Genomic DNA, 18,127 nt, shown 5'->3' with positions numbered 1-18,127 from the left:
CTTTAGATCAATGAAATAAGGCATTGCCTACTTAAAAAGATTTTTTAACTAAAACATATTGTCTACATTATATGTGTGTGCATATATATATATGTTATACAAAATAACCATCAAATCAGAATACCAGCAATTGCTGCAAAAGTTACATGTTCTATGCTTTCCACGCCCTGGATCACTGAGGCATGAAACAGTCTAATGAGAAGCTGAATCAAAGCCAGCGTACCCTGTATACTTCTGTCCACTAGGGAATACATAGAGATTTCAACAAGTCAATTCACTGTTGTTCCTAACAGTTGTCAGTAAGACAAGAACTTAACTTCTAACTCCAGCCTTGATCAGGTTCCAGGTCTCCTGAGACAAATGGGGAGAAGACTAATGTGCTAGACAGCTGTTCCACCTAACACTAATTCAGCATTAACTCAGGTGTAAAATTAAAAAAAAACACTATTTCCAGGCAAATAAATTCACCAGAGTGCCACAAGTTGGTTATAGATCATGGGGCTTTTCAGCACACTATTAGGATAAATAAACTTTTTTCAGGAAAATGATGCAGGAGCCTCTTCTGCCAGTTTTCTGCCAAACAATTGCATCCCCCGAATTCCTCCTGCTTTTTGGCTCCTTCCATCAGCCTAGCCATGAGTGGCCTTGTTTAAATATACTATAATGAGGGTAGTGTTGCTGCAAATCCAAGTTTCCAGCTTTTACCCTTGCAATGCACTCAGGGTGATCAATTTTGACTTTTAGGCAACCAACCAGTGGAGGGAGCTGTGCTTTCGAGGCCCATGCCTCATTAATCTCAGGCCAGTGAGTTGCAGAGTGCCAGATGGCAGGCCCGATGCAGCTTGCTGGGTTCAAGCCTTCTAATATTTCGCCGCCCCGGCTGCCAGAAAGGTTAAGTATGGGGGCAGGATTGCAGAGGGTTAGGGTTCCACTAAAATAATTCCAAACTTACCATGGCTGGGTTTCCTTGTGCAATCTTTTGTGTTGAATATTATGCTTGTATGTGAATGGGCGACACCGCACTAATCTGGCATTCCATTCAATACATTTACGCTCACCAAGAGTGCGATCTGTGTTGAGGAATGGAACATTTTCCACCCAACCCATTTGGATGCTTCACAAATCAGAATAAGCCTTTACTTACCCTGCTAACCCATAAGCTTATCTCCATAGAACTATAACAGCTTTTCCACCTCAAAAAATCCTATGATCTCTGAGATGAATGAATGAAATTGTGTCGAATATTATCTCTCAAGTAATCATAATCTTGCAAAGAAAACTAAGGTCATCTTGCATTTTAGGGCAGAATTTATCATCTTTAAAGTATAAAATAAACACAAAGGACTGAAACGACAGCATTTCCAATGAAATTTTATTATAAAACTCCATAAAAACATAAATATTTTTCTCACAGCTGGGTGAAAAACTTTTACAGTATTACTGCACAGAATTGCATAAAGTTCAAAGTAACCATGATACTTCAACAATTCTGATTATTTTAAACTGTGCATTGCTTTTTCTTGCAAAAGGCAAACATTTCAACAAATTTGCAAGATAATTGTAAATAAATTAGAACCTTCTCATTAAAAAAATCCACTAAGGTTGAAAGCACCATTGTTAATTTAGCGGTACCATGAAGCTCAACAATAATAAAGTGAAACTATTACAACGAATGATACTTTTCAAAATGACACCAAATAATGTTTGTTTTTGTATCTTCAGAATGACACACAATTAGCTGTAGTGCACAGAGGGGAACTTCATTTTTATTAAAGATAGTCACCAGTTCTAAAAAGACATCAGTTTGATAAATAAATAAAGCACCTTCAAAATTCTGCCATGTAGTGACATAATTATTACCTCCTCTCAAAATAGTCCATTTGTATCTGCTTCTGCAGTCTTGAATATATGCTTTGACAGCATAATTTAATAAGTAATAGTTACATGCTCTTACTGGAGTCTTTAAAAAAGCACCATTAAATCACTTAAAACATTTCTTGAAACCAGTGGGTCAAAGGGCTCACTACAATGGCATAACAGCTACAGTAGTTTTAATATAGCACAGTGTGTTTTATTTAATGGTCATCATTTTATCTAAATGAGGTAAAATAAATAAGTTGGGAAAATTCACTTCAGCTTCCTTTCCTCCCCTCCCCCACCTTGGTTTACACAGTATTTTAAATGCCTTCTAGCTTTCAAAACTTTGCTCAGTTCATTTCACATAGCCACATTTTGTAGGTCAATAGCATGATTCTTCCTTTGAATAGATGGTGATTTTTTTTCAATCTTTCACTTAATACTTGGTGTTGTACAGTTAGACATTGCTCATTGTTGCTTGGGAATCTAAGGATTACAATATGGGCAGTACTGCAAAGATTTTGCTGATATGGTGGTAGTAAATATAAGAAAAACTCTTTTATCACATTGATTGACGAGTGGAATGCTGCCAGGTTTCATATACAAGTCAGAACCTGAATAGTCTTTGCCTCTTCAGTCGGCGGATGCAACCCAAATTACAATGTGCAGCTTCCTTAGATCAAAATTAATGTAGTTTGTTCATTCATAGGTTCTTCTATATATTTGACTTGGAGCATGATTTGCAACACTGCTGGCCGTAGAACTTGTGACTGCAAACACCATGCTGGGGCACCAGGTAGCACCAGTTGAAATAATCCTTGCAAAATACATCTTTGGTGTTTGTATGTGGGAGAGAAGAGTCAGGGAGAGGGGAAGAAAATAGATTACATTATTTACACATAGTTACATTTTTAAGTGTTACACCCTTAAACAGGTATTAAATTCCTCCATTTCCCCTATTAGCACATCTCATTTGTAGGGAAATAAAACACATTGGAGGCAACTTTCAAGGGGCATAAAAATGGCAGCATTTCATCAGGCATCTGTTATACACCCGCACACCATTACATACCCCCTCATCTCCCTCTCCAAACATACATTCATGGTATTCTGTTTTTACAGATATCTCTCTCAATTTCCCTCCCTTCAGTAGATGGGCTAGCAGGAGGGAGGCAGCAATTAAGAAGGGGGAGGGATCCAGTGACCAGGAGTGGGAGGGAGGAAGCGAATGGGAAGAGGGGTGAACAGTGGTCAGTTGCCAGGAGGAATATTCATGCCTCTCCTGCATCAACATTCAGGTAAGTATATTTTAACATTTACACTTTTGGTTGCAGCCTCCAGTGGTGTCTTTAAGGACCATCAGTTAGACTAGAGACCACATTGCCCTCAATGTAGCTAGCCTGATGCTGACTGTGATTAAGAAAACCCGATTTTACCAAGGGGGCCTCAAACAAATGCTAGATGCCCTATTTGCATTTTCAAAGTGCCTAACACCTGTTTCAGGGTCTTGGACATGTCTTTTGATGCCTATACTAAAATGGTGGGTGGCGCACCTCTAACTCAATGTGCTTGCACACACTACCCATGATGTTGGATGTCATTTTATGCTTACAGAATGGACACAGCATCATTGAATTCCTAGGCTAGGTTCTCAAACTGAGTTTCCTTTTACTGGAGTTATTCACTGTGGAATTGTGGCTACTGACATTCTGAGACCTCACATTTGCTATACAACAGACATCAGTATGACATGAATGTCAGGTTCTGTTGAATTTGGTGCTTGACAGCAGTATTGCTTCACTTATGGTCCATTGCAGGAAATTGAAATGGCCATTTTTCTGCAGAGTGGCTAAAGATTTATTTCAACATCTTTTTAATGTTTTGTATATTAAACTACACTTTAAAAATTCATACTGGTCAGAATTGCCCAAGATTTCAATACTTAATTTTCATTGAAAGGATTTTTCAGATGGTTGATAGTCAGATGCAGAGAGATGGGCAAAAGACAGCTGATGCAGCAGGGCAAGGAATATTACCCTAGGACTTTACAGTAGTAACCAACCCCCATTACATTTAAATACATTAGTTTTGAACTATTGTCATGCTAGGCCCCACCTGCCAAGAATGAGGCACATTCATTTTGTCATGAAAATTGATTTTAAACTGTTACTGGAGTGAAGAAAGGACTTGTTAAACAGATCAGCCGTGGCTGGAAAAGATATTTGCATAATAACAGACAGTGTTTGGAAGGACAAAGCAGCCATTCCCTGACACATTCAATCTACAGTGGACTTTTCATCACCATACGTTGAATGTGGGAGAGCTCACATTCCAGGTTGACTGCTAAGATGGCTGAATACACAAACGGACATGGTCAAACCAGCTAGTCACATGACTAACCTGCTGGGCAACCTGAGTTTTTTGAATTTGTACAAACAGTTTGGGCAGAAAGTCTGTTTGCTCCTAGACTGAGAAGATCTCTCCTGTCTGCTCCCATCTCTTTCTCACAAGCCTCTGAATCCACTGAGGACGCATGAACCCCAAGAGAGAAAAGTCTCCTGTAGCGAACAAGGTTTAAGAAGAATACTGCGCCCCAACGAAAAGCAAGATCTACCTACAATCAAGGACCCTACAGTGAGCTTGAAGAACCGTAAAAACAACTTTTCAGATATTGCCTCAAACTTTCCACTTTATTTTTCTTCTGCTCTTTTCTGTCTCTATTTGCATGTGTGTATCACATATGAATGCTAGTGCTGGCACATCGTGTATCCGTTGGTGTCAACCGAATTAGAGTTTAAGTTTCATAAATTTCAACATTTCTTCTATAAACTCAAGGAAGTCTGTTTGTGCTGGTTTCTTTGCCTTATAATTGGTAAGCAGTGAATAAGGATTCACCAAGGGGAAGCTAAAAACACGGTCTGTTTAAAATTAAACCCTGTTAGGGTAAGACCAGGTGAAGGCTGAGAGGGACCCCAAGATACCTTTCTCACCTGGTCGTAACACTATTATAAACATGCTATAAAAACAGACCAATGACTGATTGACGATCAGACATAAATATTTGCACTTAGGATTTGGCCATAACTCAGTATAGGTTATATGGTTAGCCACCTCATGAAAACAGAATATCACATTGCCAATCATTATGGCCTATAAATCTGATAGGCAGATATAGTAGTTTACTATAATTGTGTGTTTTGAAAGATAATTCTAAAACATAAAAAGTTAAAATTGTACCATAGTTTCCAGAACGAACACTATTTAAAATATTTATTAGTACAAAACATTGCTCGAATTCTCACCTTTCTTTGCAGGTAGAGGACAGAAATTGGTGTTGCAAGCTTCTGTAGCAACTGGCTTTTGATGCAGAAGGCACCCTGAGGTAGGCCTGCCATACGCAAGACACTGTACTGCACGGGCTCGCACCCCTCCCCCACAGCTAACAGAACACTAGAAAGCAAAATTTTAGAAATGAAATTCAGTCACTGAGCTACAGTCTGCCATTAGCCTGAAAAGTGGTAGTTATTCACAATGGTGTTCCAAATAATTCTTTGAAAACTCAGTGCCACATGCAATCTGTTGCTTAGAGAAAGCAACTTAAACAAATAAACTTAGACGAAAATGTCTGGGTGAGAACACAATTAATCTTTAATCAAAAACAGAAAACGATGGAAATACTCAGCAGTCTTTGGAGAGAAAAACAGAGTTAAGGTTCCACGGAAGTGATAGTATGGAAGGTTGCATCGTCTGAACAGATGCAACGGAGGTGGAGAAACTGGGAGAATGGAATCGAGTCCTTGCAGGAAGTGGGGCATGAAGAAGTGTAGTCAAGGTAGCTGTGGGAGTCCGTGGGCTTATACTGAATATTGACTGATATCCTTTCATACTAATGCTTCTGATATGTTTTCCCCTTTCCTCAACTGAGGATTCCCCCCACCACCGTGATTGACAGGGCCCTCACTGTGCCTGATCTATTTCACACAGCTCTGCTCCCACCCCTTCCTCTCCCTCCCAGAACCATGATAGGGTTCCCTTGTCTTCGCCTTCCACCTCACCAGCCTCCGGATTCAATGGATCATCCTCCTCCATTTTCGCCACCTCCAGTGTGATGCTACCAAACACATATTCCCCTCCCCTCCCCTTTCAGCATTCTGAAGGGACCATTGCCTTCCTCATCGACACCCTGGTCCACTCCTCAGTCACCCACAAGACCGCCCCCCTTTCCTACAGCACCTTTCCATGCAAGCACAGGAGATGCAACACCTGCCCTTTTACCTCCTCCCTTCTCACCATCCAGGGACCCAAACACTCTTTCCAAGTGAAACAGCAATTTATTTGTACTCTTTTTAATTTAGCACACTGTATTTGCTGTTCGCAATGTGGTCTCCCCTACAGTGGGGGAGACTAAACGCAGATTGGTGACCGCTTTGCAGAACACCTCCGTTCAGTCCGCAAACACGACCCGACTTTCCTGTCGCTTGTCATTTCAATTCTCCACCTTGCTCGCATTCTGCTACAGTATTCCAATGAAGCTTAATGCAAGCTTGAGGAACAGCACCTCGTCTTTCAACTGAGCACTTTCCAGCCTTCTGGACTCAACACAGAGTTCAATAATTTTAGATCAAAACCTCTGCCCCAATTTTTTTTTTAAATTTTCCTGTTTTTTTTTCTGGGTTCTTTTTTCCCTCCACCTTCCATTCTTTCTTTATGTTCGGACAGCTGCTACCCTGCCATTTACAGTTCGTCTAGACACATCTTTTGTTTCTTTACTTGTCCCATTACCACTCCCCTTGGCTTTGTACCATGAAAGCTTTTGTCATTTAATCACTCCTGTCCTCCAATCTATCACAGAGCTTCCCTTTTGTTCTTAATCCCCCCCTTTCACATGCTCAAAATTTATTACAGTTCTGACGAAAGGTCATAGACCTGAAACATTAATGCTGTTTTCCTCTCCACAGATGCTGCCTGTCCTGCTATGTATTTCCAGTATTTTCTCTTTTTGTTTCAGATTTCCAGTATCTGCAGTCACAGAATTGTTACAGTGCAGAAGGCGGCCATTTGGCCCATCGTTCCACACCAGCTCTCCAAAAGATCAATTCACTCAGTTCCATTCCCCCATCTTCTTCCCGTAACCTTGCACATTCTTCCTTTAACTGTAAGCAGTATTTTGCTTTTGTATTAATCTCTAATCAACTATTCCTAACTACGTCGCCAAACCACATTATTCGTAAGATTATATCTACGTGCAAAATATTTTATCGAAGTGAAGGAAATTAATTTTTAAATGAAAAGAATGGGCATGAGGGGAAGTTGTGAGTCTCCAAACAAATCTGGTTAAAGGATGCATATAAATTTCTGTTATTAAAAAAAAGTGTTAACTGTCCTCACTTCTGAATACAGCATCCCACAGTGATGCAACTTCTTAGTTATTAAGTCAAAAGAAAACCACCTGCCCACCCTAAAACTTACTGCTCTGGAATAACATCTACATACAGAAAATAAACTGGAGCAATCTGCTTAGTGCTTCAAAGTTATTCCACCTCTCCGGATCCTGCCTGTTCATGATAAAAGTTTTAATCTGATTTGGACCTCCAAAGATTAGCCTTGCAATCAGACCACAATTCCAGCATGCCTTGGTACGTCTTAAAAGGTTAACAAAATTTGAAAGTAAATTATTTGATGATCAGACAAAAACACAGGTAATTTTGGACACTTTCTCTTGCGGTAAACGGAAACAAATTAGCCTTTGTTTAGCAGTAATGATTTCTGACCGGGTTAGTGGGCAGAAATTGTGAGGGACATGAATTGCGTGTGGAGAGTGTTGCGCCCAAAACTCTTGATATGCCCTCACACTGTGAGAGGTTTTGGGAGTGCTAAATCATAAAACTGACATTGAAAAGTGGACATCCAGATATTTGTAAAATTAATTTTAGTTGCTGCAAATCTATCCAATCTCAACTAAGTGAGGGTGCAGCAATAATAGCCAGAGAGAAATAAATAAGTGCTTTGCCACTGTGACTAACTTTAGAACTGGCTAACTACTGGACTAAGTTAAACAACTGGTTTGATTTTAAATTATTTTGGAGCACTATTCCTTCAGTATGCTGATGGTAGTTGGGGCAGCCAATAATGTTTATTTGCTGCCAACATATTTAATAGGGGCACTGGTGGCTCTTACACACTGATGCTAGTAGTGATCTCTGACTGAGGATCCTCAAATGCCTTAGTACTTTGAACTTTAAAAATGGCTATTCTTCGATTAATTTTCAATTTCAAATAATAGTCATTTGGCTCATACTTGCTAATCTGAATTTTCTCAACTGTCCTACTTAAACAATCAAACACAACAGCAAAATGCAGGACAATCTTACAATAGTTTAAGAATAGGTTAGTCATTCCTAAAGGACACAAATGCATTCTGGGGAGCTGGAGAGAGAGAGAGAAGTGAAAAGGATAATTCTGAGACTTGGGGTTCTTAATTATAAGGAAACATTTCCAGAACTCAAATGAGTTTCACTGGAGAAAGCTGTATATGATCCAGATCATTAAGATTCTGAGAAGCTTTGATGATGCATCATAGAAACATAGATTGCAACACAGAAGGAGGCCATTCAGTCCATTGTGCCTGTGCTGGCACTTTGATAGAGCTATCCAATTAATCCTACTGCTCTGCTCTTTCCCCATAGCCCTGTAATCTTTTTCAGGTATTTATTCAATTCCATTTTGAAAGTTAATGATTAAATCTGCTTCCACCACCCTTTCAGGCAGGACATTCCAGATCACAATAACATGCTGTGTAATTACTTCCCCCCCTCATGCTGTCTCTGTTTTGTTTGTCAATCACCTTAACTCTATCTCCTTGGGTTACCAACCCGTCTGCCACTCTAAACAGTTTCTCTTTATTTACTCTACCAAAACTGTTCATGATTTTGAACACTTTTATCATATCTCCTCTTAATCTTCTCTGCTCTAAAGAGAACTACTCCTGCTTCTCCAGTCTCTACACATAATTGAATTCCCTCATCTCTGACACCATTCTCTTCTGCTTCCTCTCCAAGGCCTTGACTACCTTCTTAAAATTTAGTGCCCAGAATTGAATACAATACTTCAGCTCAGGCCTAACCAGTGTTTTATAAAGGGCCTGAATTACTTTCCTGTTTTTAGTCCACACCTCTTTCAGCAAAGCCAAGGATCCCATAGTTGTTTTTTCTTTAAACAGCCTTTTCAACTTGTCTTGCCACCTTCAAAGAATTATGTGCATACACCCCAGATCTTTCTGTTCCGGCACACTCTTTAAAACAGTACCATTTAGTTCATATTTCCTCTCATTCTTCCTACTAAAATGGTTCATCTGCCACATTTCTGCCCATTTCACTAGTCCATGTCCTCCTGCAGTCTGTTACCATCATCCTCTTTGTTTACTACATTTCCGAGTTTCATGTCACTTGCAACCTTTGAAATTATGCCCTGCATACGCAAGTCCAGGTCATTAATAGATATAAAAACAAAGCTCTGGTCCTACTACCGATGCCTGGAGAACGTCACTGTATACTTCTCTCCAGTCTGAAAAACAACTGTTCACCACTACTCTCTGCTTTCCGTCCCTTAATGACTTTCATATCGCCAATGCCGCTTTAATTCCAAGGGCTTCAATATTGCTAACAATGTCTTTTGAATGTTCATATACACAATATTGACTGCACTACCCTCATCCACCCTCTCTGTTATTTCATCACAGAACTCAATCAAATTATTTAAACATGATTTGTCTTGAAAAAATTCATGCTGATTTTATTAGTTTATACTTTTCCAAGCGCCAATTAATTTTGACTCAGATTATTATTATTTGAAAGTTTCTCCACCACTGGCATTAGGTAGACTGGCCTATAGTTGTTCGATTCATTCCTCTACCCTTGAACAAGGGTGTAAATTTCCAATCCTCCAGTCCTCTGGCACCATCCCCATATCTAAGGAGGATTGGAAGATTGTGGCCAGAGCTTTCACAAGTTTCACCCTTTCTTTCCTCAGTAATTTGTGGGTGCATCCCATCCTGACCAAATGATATTTCTACTTTGAGCACTGCCAACCTTTTAAGTCCGACATCTTTATCTATTTTTCTCCTATCCAATATCGCCACTAGCTTCTCCTTCACTACTATTTTGGCAACATCCTCTTCTTTAGGAAAGAGAGATGCAAAGTACTCATTTAGTACCTCAGACATGCCCTGCACCACCATTTGAAGATCTTTTTGGTCCCTAATCAGCTGCACCTTCCTTTGACAACCCTTTCACTATGTATTTATAAAAACATTTTTGACCTCCTATGTACTTCCTATATTCATTTGCGCTCCCTACTGTATTATGAACATTGCATTTAGTGCAAGCCTCTTTTTCCTGTTTCATTTTAGAGTCTACATCTTTAATTGTCCAGGGACCTCTAGCATTGGATGCCCCTCATTTTGCCCTCATATGATAATGTCCACTCTGTACCTGGACTATCTCCTCTTTGTTCAATTACTGTTTTGCCGACCAATTCTTGATTCCATTCCAACTGGGCCAAATCCATTTTCAGCTCACTGAAATTAATCCTCCTCCAGTTAAGTATTTTTACACTTAATTGACCCTTGTTTCTTTCCAAAACTACTCTAAACCTGATGATATTATGATCACTGTGCATCCAAATGCTCTCCCACTGAAACATGCTCCACTTGCCCCACTTCATTCCCCAGAACTGGATCCAGTATTGTTTCCTTCCTCATTGTGCTGGAAAAACACAGTACATATTTTGTATACTTTCAGAAATTCCTCCCCTTCTTTGTCCTTTACACTGTTACTATCCAAGCTATATAAGTCCATGAGTCCCTATTATTGCTACTCTATAGTTATTGCATCTTTCTGTAATTTGGCTGCAAATTTCCTCCTCTAAAGCCTTCCCACTATTTTGTGCCATATGCTACTATTCCTATACATGCAGTAGCGTAATATCTCCTCCATTGTTAAGTCTAACCCAATAGAATCTGTCTTTGACCCCCTTTAATTACATCATTCCTTTCCAGTGGTATAATAGTTTCTTTGATCAATTCTGCCATCCCTCGCCTTTTTTCTTCAGCTGTCTTTCCTGAATATTTTGCAGCCAGGATTATTAGGTTTCCAATCCTCCCCTTCTTTGAAACAGGTCTCTGTTATTACCACTATATAATTGCCCTACGTGGCAACTTGTGCCCGAAGTTTACCAACCTTATTTACCATGTTATATATATTTACGCAAATGCAGTCCAAACTCATCTTAGTCTGCTTTGAATTTGCTCTCACCTGATCCCTTCTATTTCTGAAATAGTCTTTACTCTAGTTCTATATTTCTCTACCATTCTTTTTGCACCTCGTTTCTTTCTACTGTTTCACCTGGTGCCATTCCCTGCCAAATTAGTTAAATCCTTCCCCAAAACACTAGTTAACCTCCTAGACACTGGTCTGGCTCGATGGAGGTGCAACCCATCTATCTTGAACAGATCCCCCCCTGCACCATTTCTCCAGCTACAACACTGGCATCTACCCAACAATGTGAAAAATTGCCCAGGAATGTCCTGTCCACAAAAAGCAGGGCAAATCCAACCTGGCCAATTACTGCCCTACTCTCGATCATCAGTAAAGCAATGAAAGGGGTCGTTGACAGTGCTATCAAGTGGCACTTGCTCAGCAATAACCTGCTCACTGATGCTCAGTTTGGGTTCTGGCAGGGCCACTCAGCTCCTGACCTCATTACAGCCTGCGTCCAAAAATGGACAAAAGAGCTGAAGTCCAGAGATGAAGCAAAAGTGACTGCCCTTGAAATCAAGGCAGCATTGACCGTGCATGGCATCAATGAGTCCGAGCAAAAGTGGAGTCAATGGGAATCAGGGAGAAAACTCTCTGCTAATTGGAATCATCCCTAGAACAAAGGTAGATGGCTGTGGTTGTTGGAGGTCAATCATCTCAGGCCCAGGACATCACTGCAGGAGTTCCTCAAGGTAGTGTCCTAGGTCCAATCATCTACAGCAGCTTCATCAATGACCTTCCAGGATAAGATCAGAAGTGGGAATGTTTGCTGATGATTTCACAACATTCAGCACCATTTGTGACTCCTCGGATATTGAAGCAGTCAGTGTCTAGATGCAGCAAGACCTGGACAACATCCAGGCTTGGGCTGATAAGTAACATTCGTGCCACACAAGTGCCAGGCAATGACGATCTCAAATAAGAGAGAATCTAACTATGTCCCCTTGATGTCAATGGCATTACCATCGCTGAATCCCCCACTATCAACATCCTGGGGGTTACCATTGACCAGAAACTGAACAGGACCAGCCACGTAAATACAGTGGCTACAAGATCAGGTCAGAGGCAAGGAATTCTTTAGCGAGTAACTCACCTCCTAACTCCCCAAAGCCTGTCCAGCATCTACAAGGCACAAGTCAGGAGTGTGATAGAATAATCTCAACTTGCCTGGATGGGTGCAGCTCCAACAACACTCAAGAAGCTCAACACCATCCAGGACAAAGCAGTCTGCTTGATTGGCACCCCATCCACCATCTTCAACATTTAGTCTCTCCACTACCAACACACAGTGGCAGCAGTGTGTACCATCTACAAGATGCACTGCAGCAACTCACCAAGGCTCCTTCGACAGCACCTTCCAAACCCGCGACCTCTACCAACTAGAAGGACAAGGGCAGTAGATGCATGGGAATACCACCACCTGCAAGTTCCCCTTTAGGCTACACACCATCCTGACTTGGAACTATATCCCCGTTCTTTCACTGTCGCTGGGTCAAAATCTTGGAAATCCCTTCCTAACAGCACTGTGGGTGTACCTACCCCACATGGACTGCAGCAATTCAAGAAGGCGGCTCACCACCACCTTCTCAAGGGCAGTTAGGAGTGGCCAATAAATGCTGGCCTAGCCAGCGATGCCCACGTCCTGTGAACGAATAAAAAAAAACACATTAATCTGCCATTTCCTACTTTTTCTATACTCACTAGCACATTGCACTGGGACTGGTCCAGAGTCTGCTAACTTGAAGATCCTGCTTTTTAACCTAAAATAAGAACAAGAAATGCTGGAACCACTCAGCAGGTCTGGCAGCATCTGTGGAAAGATTTCCAGCATCCGCAGTATTTTGCTTTTATTTTACTGCTTTTTAACCTACTCACTAGCTCCTGAAATTCTGAAATCAAGACCTCAACCTTTTCCTTCCTATGTTATTGGTTCCCACACGGACCAATGCGTCTGGCTGTTCCCATTTTTCCCTGTAAGCTGGCTATTTCACTTAGATTGTGAACAACGTTCTGGAGGTCACAGGTTTAAAATGAACAAATCTCAAATGCAACTTGAGATTAGAAGTAATTTCTTTTTTCCGCAGAGTTGTGGAATTATGAACCACACAATCCTATAAATAACAGCTGATGCTGTATCAGATAACTTCTTCAAAAATGTATTTGATGATTATCTGGTTGTGAATAGGATTGAAGGTTATAGTGATAAACATAGTTTGAGATTATCAAGTATCTCTTTGGACACAATGGCCGGAATTTTACGCCGCCCCAGCAGGTTGGATGGTGGCGTGGGGGCGGCGTAAAAATGAGCGGCAGGCTCTGGGAGGCCTACTTGCCCTGATTCCGCCTCCGAACAAGTTTATGGAGGTCAGGCGGGGGGTGGGAAATGGCCCGCCCCCCGAGGCCAATTAAAACCCTTAGGTGGCCACTTAGCGGCCACTTAAGGGCCCTCGCCCGCCTCCATGGGTATTTTACCCGTGGCAAGCAGGTGTGCTGGGAATGTGAAAGGCCGCCCAGCGATAGCTGCCGGACTTTCCACGCCCACTGGGGGCATGGCAGTTGGGCACAGGGTGCCCGATTGAGGGCCGCCCCCGTCTCCCAACCCACCCCCTGGATCCAAGACGCATCCCCCTCCCCCCAAACATCCACCCTAGCCTCACCAGGGCACGACCGATCTCTCTGGTGAGGCAACTCAATCTTACCCACTCTCTCTTGTGTCCATGGTGTCGGCTGGGCTGCAGTCCCAGCAGTGGCCACCACTCCCGATAGCGCTGCTGAGACTAAGAGCTGCCGGCCCGCTGATTGGCCGGCAGCTCACTGAGACGGGACCTCCTCCCTCAAGTGGGTGGAAGTCCCGCCTTGGGCCAATTAAAGTCTGGGGATCCGTAAAATATGGGATGGATCCCCAGGCTGGGCGGAAGTGGGTTTATCACTGACATTTACGTCAGAGTCCGGCTCCCATCCGCCCACTGTAAAATTCCAGCCAATGTGTGGAATGTTAGCAAATTTGGTTTTGAATGCTGGCTGGGACCAGTTCCGAGTCCGGACCCTGATGGTTTCTGAGGTCTGTTCACCTGCACAATCTTACTGGCGATGGCCAATTAGCAGCCTGCCTCCCGGAGTTCTGTCCAATTATGGACAGTGGCAGACCAGCCGCGAGGGGCAATCGGAGGCAGGCCACCGAGAGAGGTGGGCGCTGCTGCTGTAGGTGAGAGACGGTGAGGGCAACTCAAGATAAAGGCGCCCTCTGAGGACTTTTGAATGTTTAAAATTATAGTGTGCCTACATGTCGCATTTGCAGACGTCTTTAAAGTGGAGACATGGACGGCCGGTAGGTCTGATACCAGTGACGAGCTCGCTGTACAATGCATCCTTGGCGATCCTGCCATCTTCTATGTGGCTCACATGGCCAAGCCATATCAAGCGCCGCTGGTTCAGTAGGGTGTATATGCTGGGGATGTTGAGCACCTCGAGGACTTCTGCGTTGGAGATATGGTCTTGCCACCTGAAGCCAAGGAGTCTCTGGAGGCAGCGAAGATGGAATGAGTTGAGACTTCACTCTTGGCTGATATACATTGTCCAGGCTTCGCTGCCGTAGAACAAGGTACAGAGGACACAGGCTTGAAACACTCGGACTTTTGTGTTCCGTGTCAGTGAGCCATTTTCCCACACCCTCTTGGCCAGTCATGAAGTCCTGTGACATTGACCACAAGTCGTGGGAGTCAGTTCCCAGTGATCGCCAGTGCTGGCGGACAGCCATAAAGGCAGGGCTAAAAAGTGGCGAGTCGAAGAGACTTAGCAGTTGGCAGGAAAAAAGACAGAAGTGCAAGCAGAGAGCCAACTGTGTCACAGCCCCGACAACCAATTTCATCTGCAGCACCTGTGGAAGAGTCTGTCACTCTAGAATTGGCCTTTATAGCCACTCCAGGTGCTGCTCCACAAACCACTGACCACCTCTAGGTGCTTACCCATTGTCTTTCAAGACAAGGAGGCCAAACAAGAAGATGATAGTGTGGCTACAGCTGCCAGGCAATCATTGCGGAGGGCGGACCCCTCCATAGGACGGCCCCCTCCATAGGACGGCCCATGGATGCAGCTGTTGCCCTCTAGCACCCATGGCTGGGGGGTGGGGTTGGGGTTGCCTACTGCCCGGAGGCTGCCTCCTGCCATCTGTTGGGCTTTGGCCTCAGTGGTGGTCCTGTCTGCCATCACCAATTTGCATCCATGGCCACTTAATTGCCACTAATTGGCTACCTATGACTGTTGCTGATATAACCCCGTCTCCCACAAGATTGCGTGGAGGAGAGGTCACATTAAGTAGTCGATCTGGTGAGCACATTTCTAAACTCCGCCCCCCACTACCTCCCACCTCCAAAGCCATCTCCATGTAGCTGATAAGATTCTGCCCAATGATTGCTATGCTGTTGGGGTTGAGTGGAGAGAGGAATTGTAAGCCAGGACTGAATTGCAAAGTAATAGAGATGGATCTGATTAGCTGCCTTTGGGGGTTCAGGCATACTATATCCACGGTTTAGAATCCATTCAGCAGGATGAATTGTAGATGGTTGATTTTCTAAATCTGCTCTCTGGCCATACAATCTTGCTTGTTGAGAAATTGTAGGTGTGCTTCCATGATGCAAGGCCTTAAGCTTGGGAGTATGCATTTGGACCATCAGCCTTCCTCGATCTCAATTTTATCAGTTTGTAGATGGCAAGAACAATTAACTCTCATGGGTTACTGATTGTACGTATTGGCATTAAGTTCAGGTCAATATCATTGTCAAGTTCAGTAACACTTCTAAGCTGCTTTTCCTAATGCAATGAATGCTGACCACACATTATTTAAACCTCTGAAATAATATGAACTGTAAAGACTCCAAAGAAACCATGAAAAGGAAGTCCTAGGGTGCATTTGTGTTTTAACTTTAGCATTGCTACAAAGGGGTTGCAGTTCTTCAAAGTTAAGTCCAAATCTGTCTTTGAAGGGAACAGTGCAAGACGACTGGAAGAAACAACCCCACAGTCTTTGTGTTTGAAACTGTCTAGAATATCACTCCAGTGTATTCATAGCCTGATTTACAAAGTTCTTCATTGGTCCTCCTGGGAAATTTGTAATTGTACCCAGAACTTATTTAAATGCATTGAAAAAGTGGGTCTTCCAAATGCAGGAGTAGAGCTCCTGAATCTGACAGTCTCAATTACAGCCAGACTGCATAAACAAGGTACTGTCAGCTTTGAATGGATGTTATGACCATTGATCTGAGATCATTTGGTACAGTATAATTGTAACCTTAATGTTCATCCTAATTATAAGTGCCTGAACATTTAAAAGTGCTATTGCTGGTAAGATTCTCACTTTAAATTTGGGTTTTAGTTGACTATCACTGCATCCTATTATTAAAATAAAATCCAATTATGGTATTCAAACCAATGGCAGAGGCTACTATCCTTCCACTTTATTCCTGGAAAACATTGAACAAATGTTAAAGGAGTACTGAACATGAACTCAAGATAGAATAACTGTAACATCCCCCTACCTGAGACCAAGGTGAAGCATACCAACTCGCTAGTGCATTGCTGAAGGCCCTCGCATTTGGTGGTTTTGGGCATGCACTTAGAACACATGCTCTCTCCAGCTCCACGTTAGGTCTTGGCAAGTGATTACACCTTTTGTAAGCAAATTCTTTGTATTTTCCTGAAGTGTCTTTGTTCGCACACTTTAAGTGTCTCTTCTGAATCCCTTTGCCACAACTTACAGAACACTGGAAAACATACAAAGAATAAAAGAAAAAAGAACATTGACTGAATTATTTGATGAGGTAATAGAGAGGGTTGATGAGGGGTAATATGATTAATGTGGTGTATGTGGATTTCCAAAAGGCATTTGATAATGTGCCACATAATAGGCTTGTGAGCAAAGTTGAAGTCCATGGAGTAAAAGAGGCATGGATATGAAATTGGCTGATAGGCAGGAAATAGAGAGTAGTGGCAAATGGTTGTTTTTCAGACTGAAGGAAGATATCTAGTGGTGTTCACTAGGTGTCAGTACTAGGATCACTGCTTTTCCTTATATATATTAGTGACTTAGGCTTAGGTTTACAGGGCAAAATTTCAAAATTTGCAGATGACACAAAACATGGAAATGTTGAGAATTGTGAGGAGAATACTGATAAACTTCAAGACGATAAAGACAGGCTGGTAGAATGGGAAAACACATGGCAGATGGAATTTAATGCAATGAAGTGTGAAGTGATACATTTTGGTAGGAAGAATGAGGAGAGGAAATGTAAACTACAATGTACAATTCTAAAGGGGGTGCAGGAACAGAGAGACCTGGGGGCATGTTTGTACAAATTGTTGAAGGTGGCAGGGAGGGTTGAGAAAGTGGTTGAAAAGGCATAAAGCTGGGCTTTATAAATAGAGGCATAGAGTACAAAAGCAAGGAAGTTATGCTGAACCTTTATAAAAAACCTGTTTGGCCTCAACTGGAGTATTGTGTCCAATTCTGGGCACAACACTTTAGGAAGAATGGGAAGGCTTTAGAGTGGATGCAGAAAAGATTTATAAGAATGGTTCCAGAGATGAGGGACTTCAGTTACGTGGATAGATTGGAGAAGCTGGGGTGTTTTCCTTCGAGAAAAGAAGATTGAGAGGAGATTTGATTGAGGTGTTCAAAATCTTAAGAGGTCTAGTCAGAGTAGATAGAGAGAAATTGTTCCAGTTGGCAGAAAGGTTGACAACCAGATGACGCAGATTTAACGTGATTGGCAAAAGAATCATAGGTGAGATGAGGAATAACTTTTTTATGTATTGGGTCGTTAGGATCTGAAATGCACTTCCTGAGATGGTGTTTGGTGGCAAATTCAATTGTGGCTTTCAAAAGGGAATTGGGTAAGGAACTGAAGAGAAATAAATTGCACGGCTAACGGGGAATTGCAGGTGGGGGAATGGACTAGCTG

The 18,127-nt window shown here is 42.2% G+C and overlaps 1 protein-coding gene across 2 annotated transcripts in view; it reads right to left on the bottom strand.

The window, feature by feature from the left end:
- Window positions 1-1,395: 1,395 nt before the first annotated feature.
- The window catches only part of LOC137384581 (A disintegrin and metalloproteinase with thrombospondin motifs 16), a 375,653-nt gene continuing 358,921 nt past the window's right edge, over window positions 1,396-18,127 (bottom strand). For both annotated transcript variants that reach the window (XM_068058730.1, XM_068058724.1), the window contains 3 exons: window positions 16,706-16,930; window positions 5,160-5,307; window positions 1,396-2,688 (listed from right to left, as the gene is read on the bottom strand). In XM_068058730.1, coding sequence (XP_067914831.1) covers window positions 2,573-2,688; window positions 5,160-5,307; window positions 16,706-16,930 — 489 coding nt within the window. In that variant the 3' untranslated portion in view covers window positions 1,396-2,572. The remainder of the gene's footprint in view (window positions 2,689-5,159; window positions 5,308-16,705; window positions 16,931-18,127) is intronic.

Source organism: Heterodontus francisci, chromosome 2 (genome assembly GCF_036365525.1).
Source record: "Heterodontus francisci isolate sHetFra1 chromosome 2, sHetFra1.hap1, whole genome shotgun sequence".
Taxonomy (NCBI): domain Eukaryota; kingdom Metazoa; phylum Chordata; class Chondrichthyes; order Heterodontiformes; family Heterodontidae; genus Heterodontus; species Heterodontus francisci.
The sequence above is the reverse complement of the archived record's forward strand: the minus strand, read 5'-3'. Positions and strand labels throughout refer to the sequence as shown.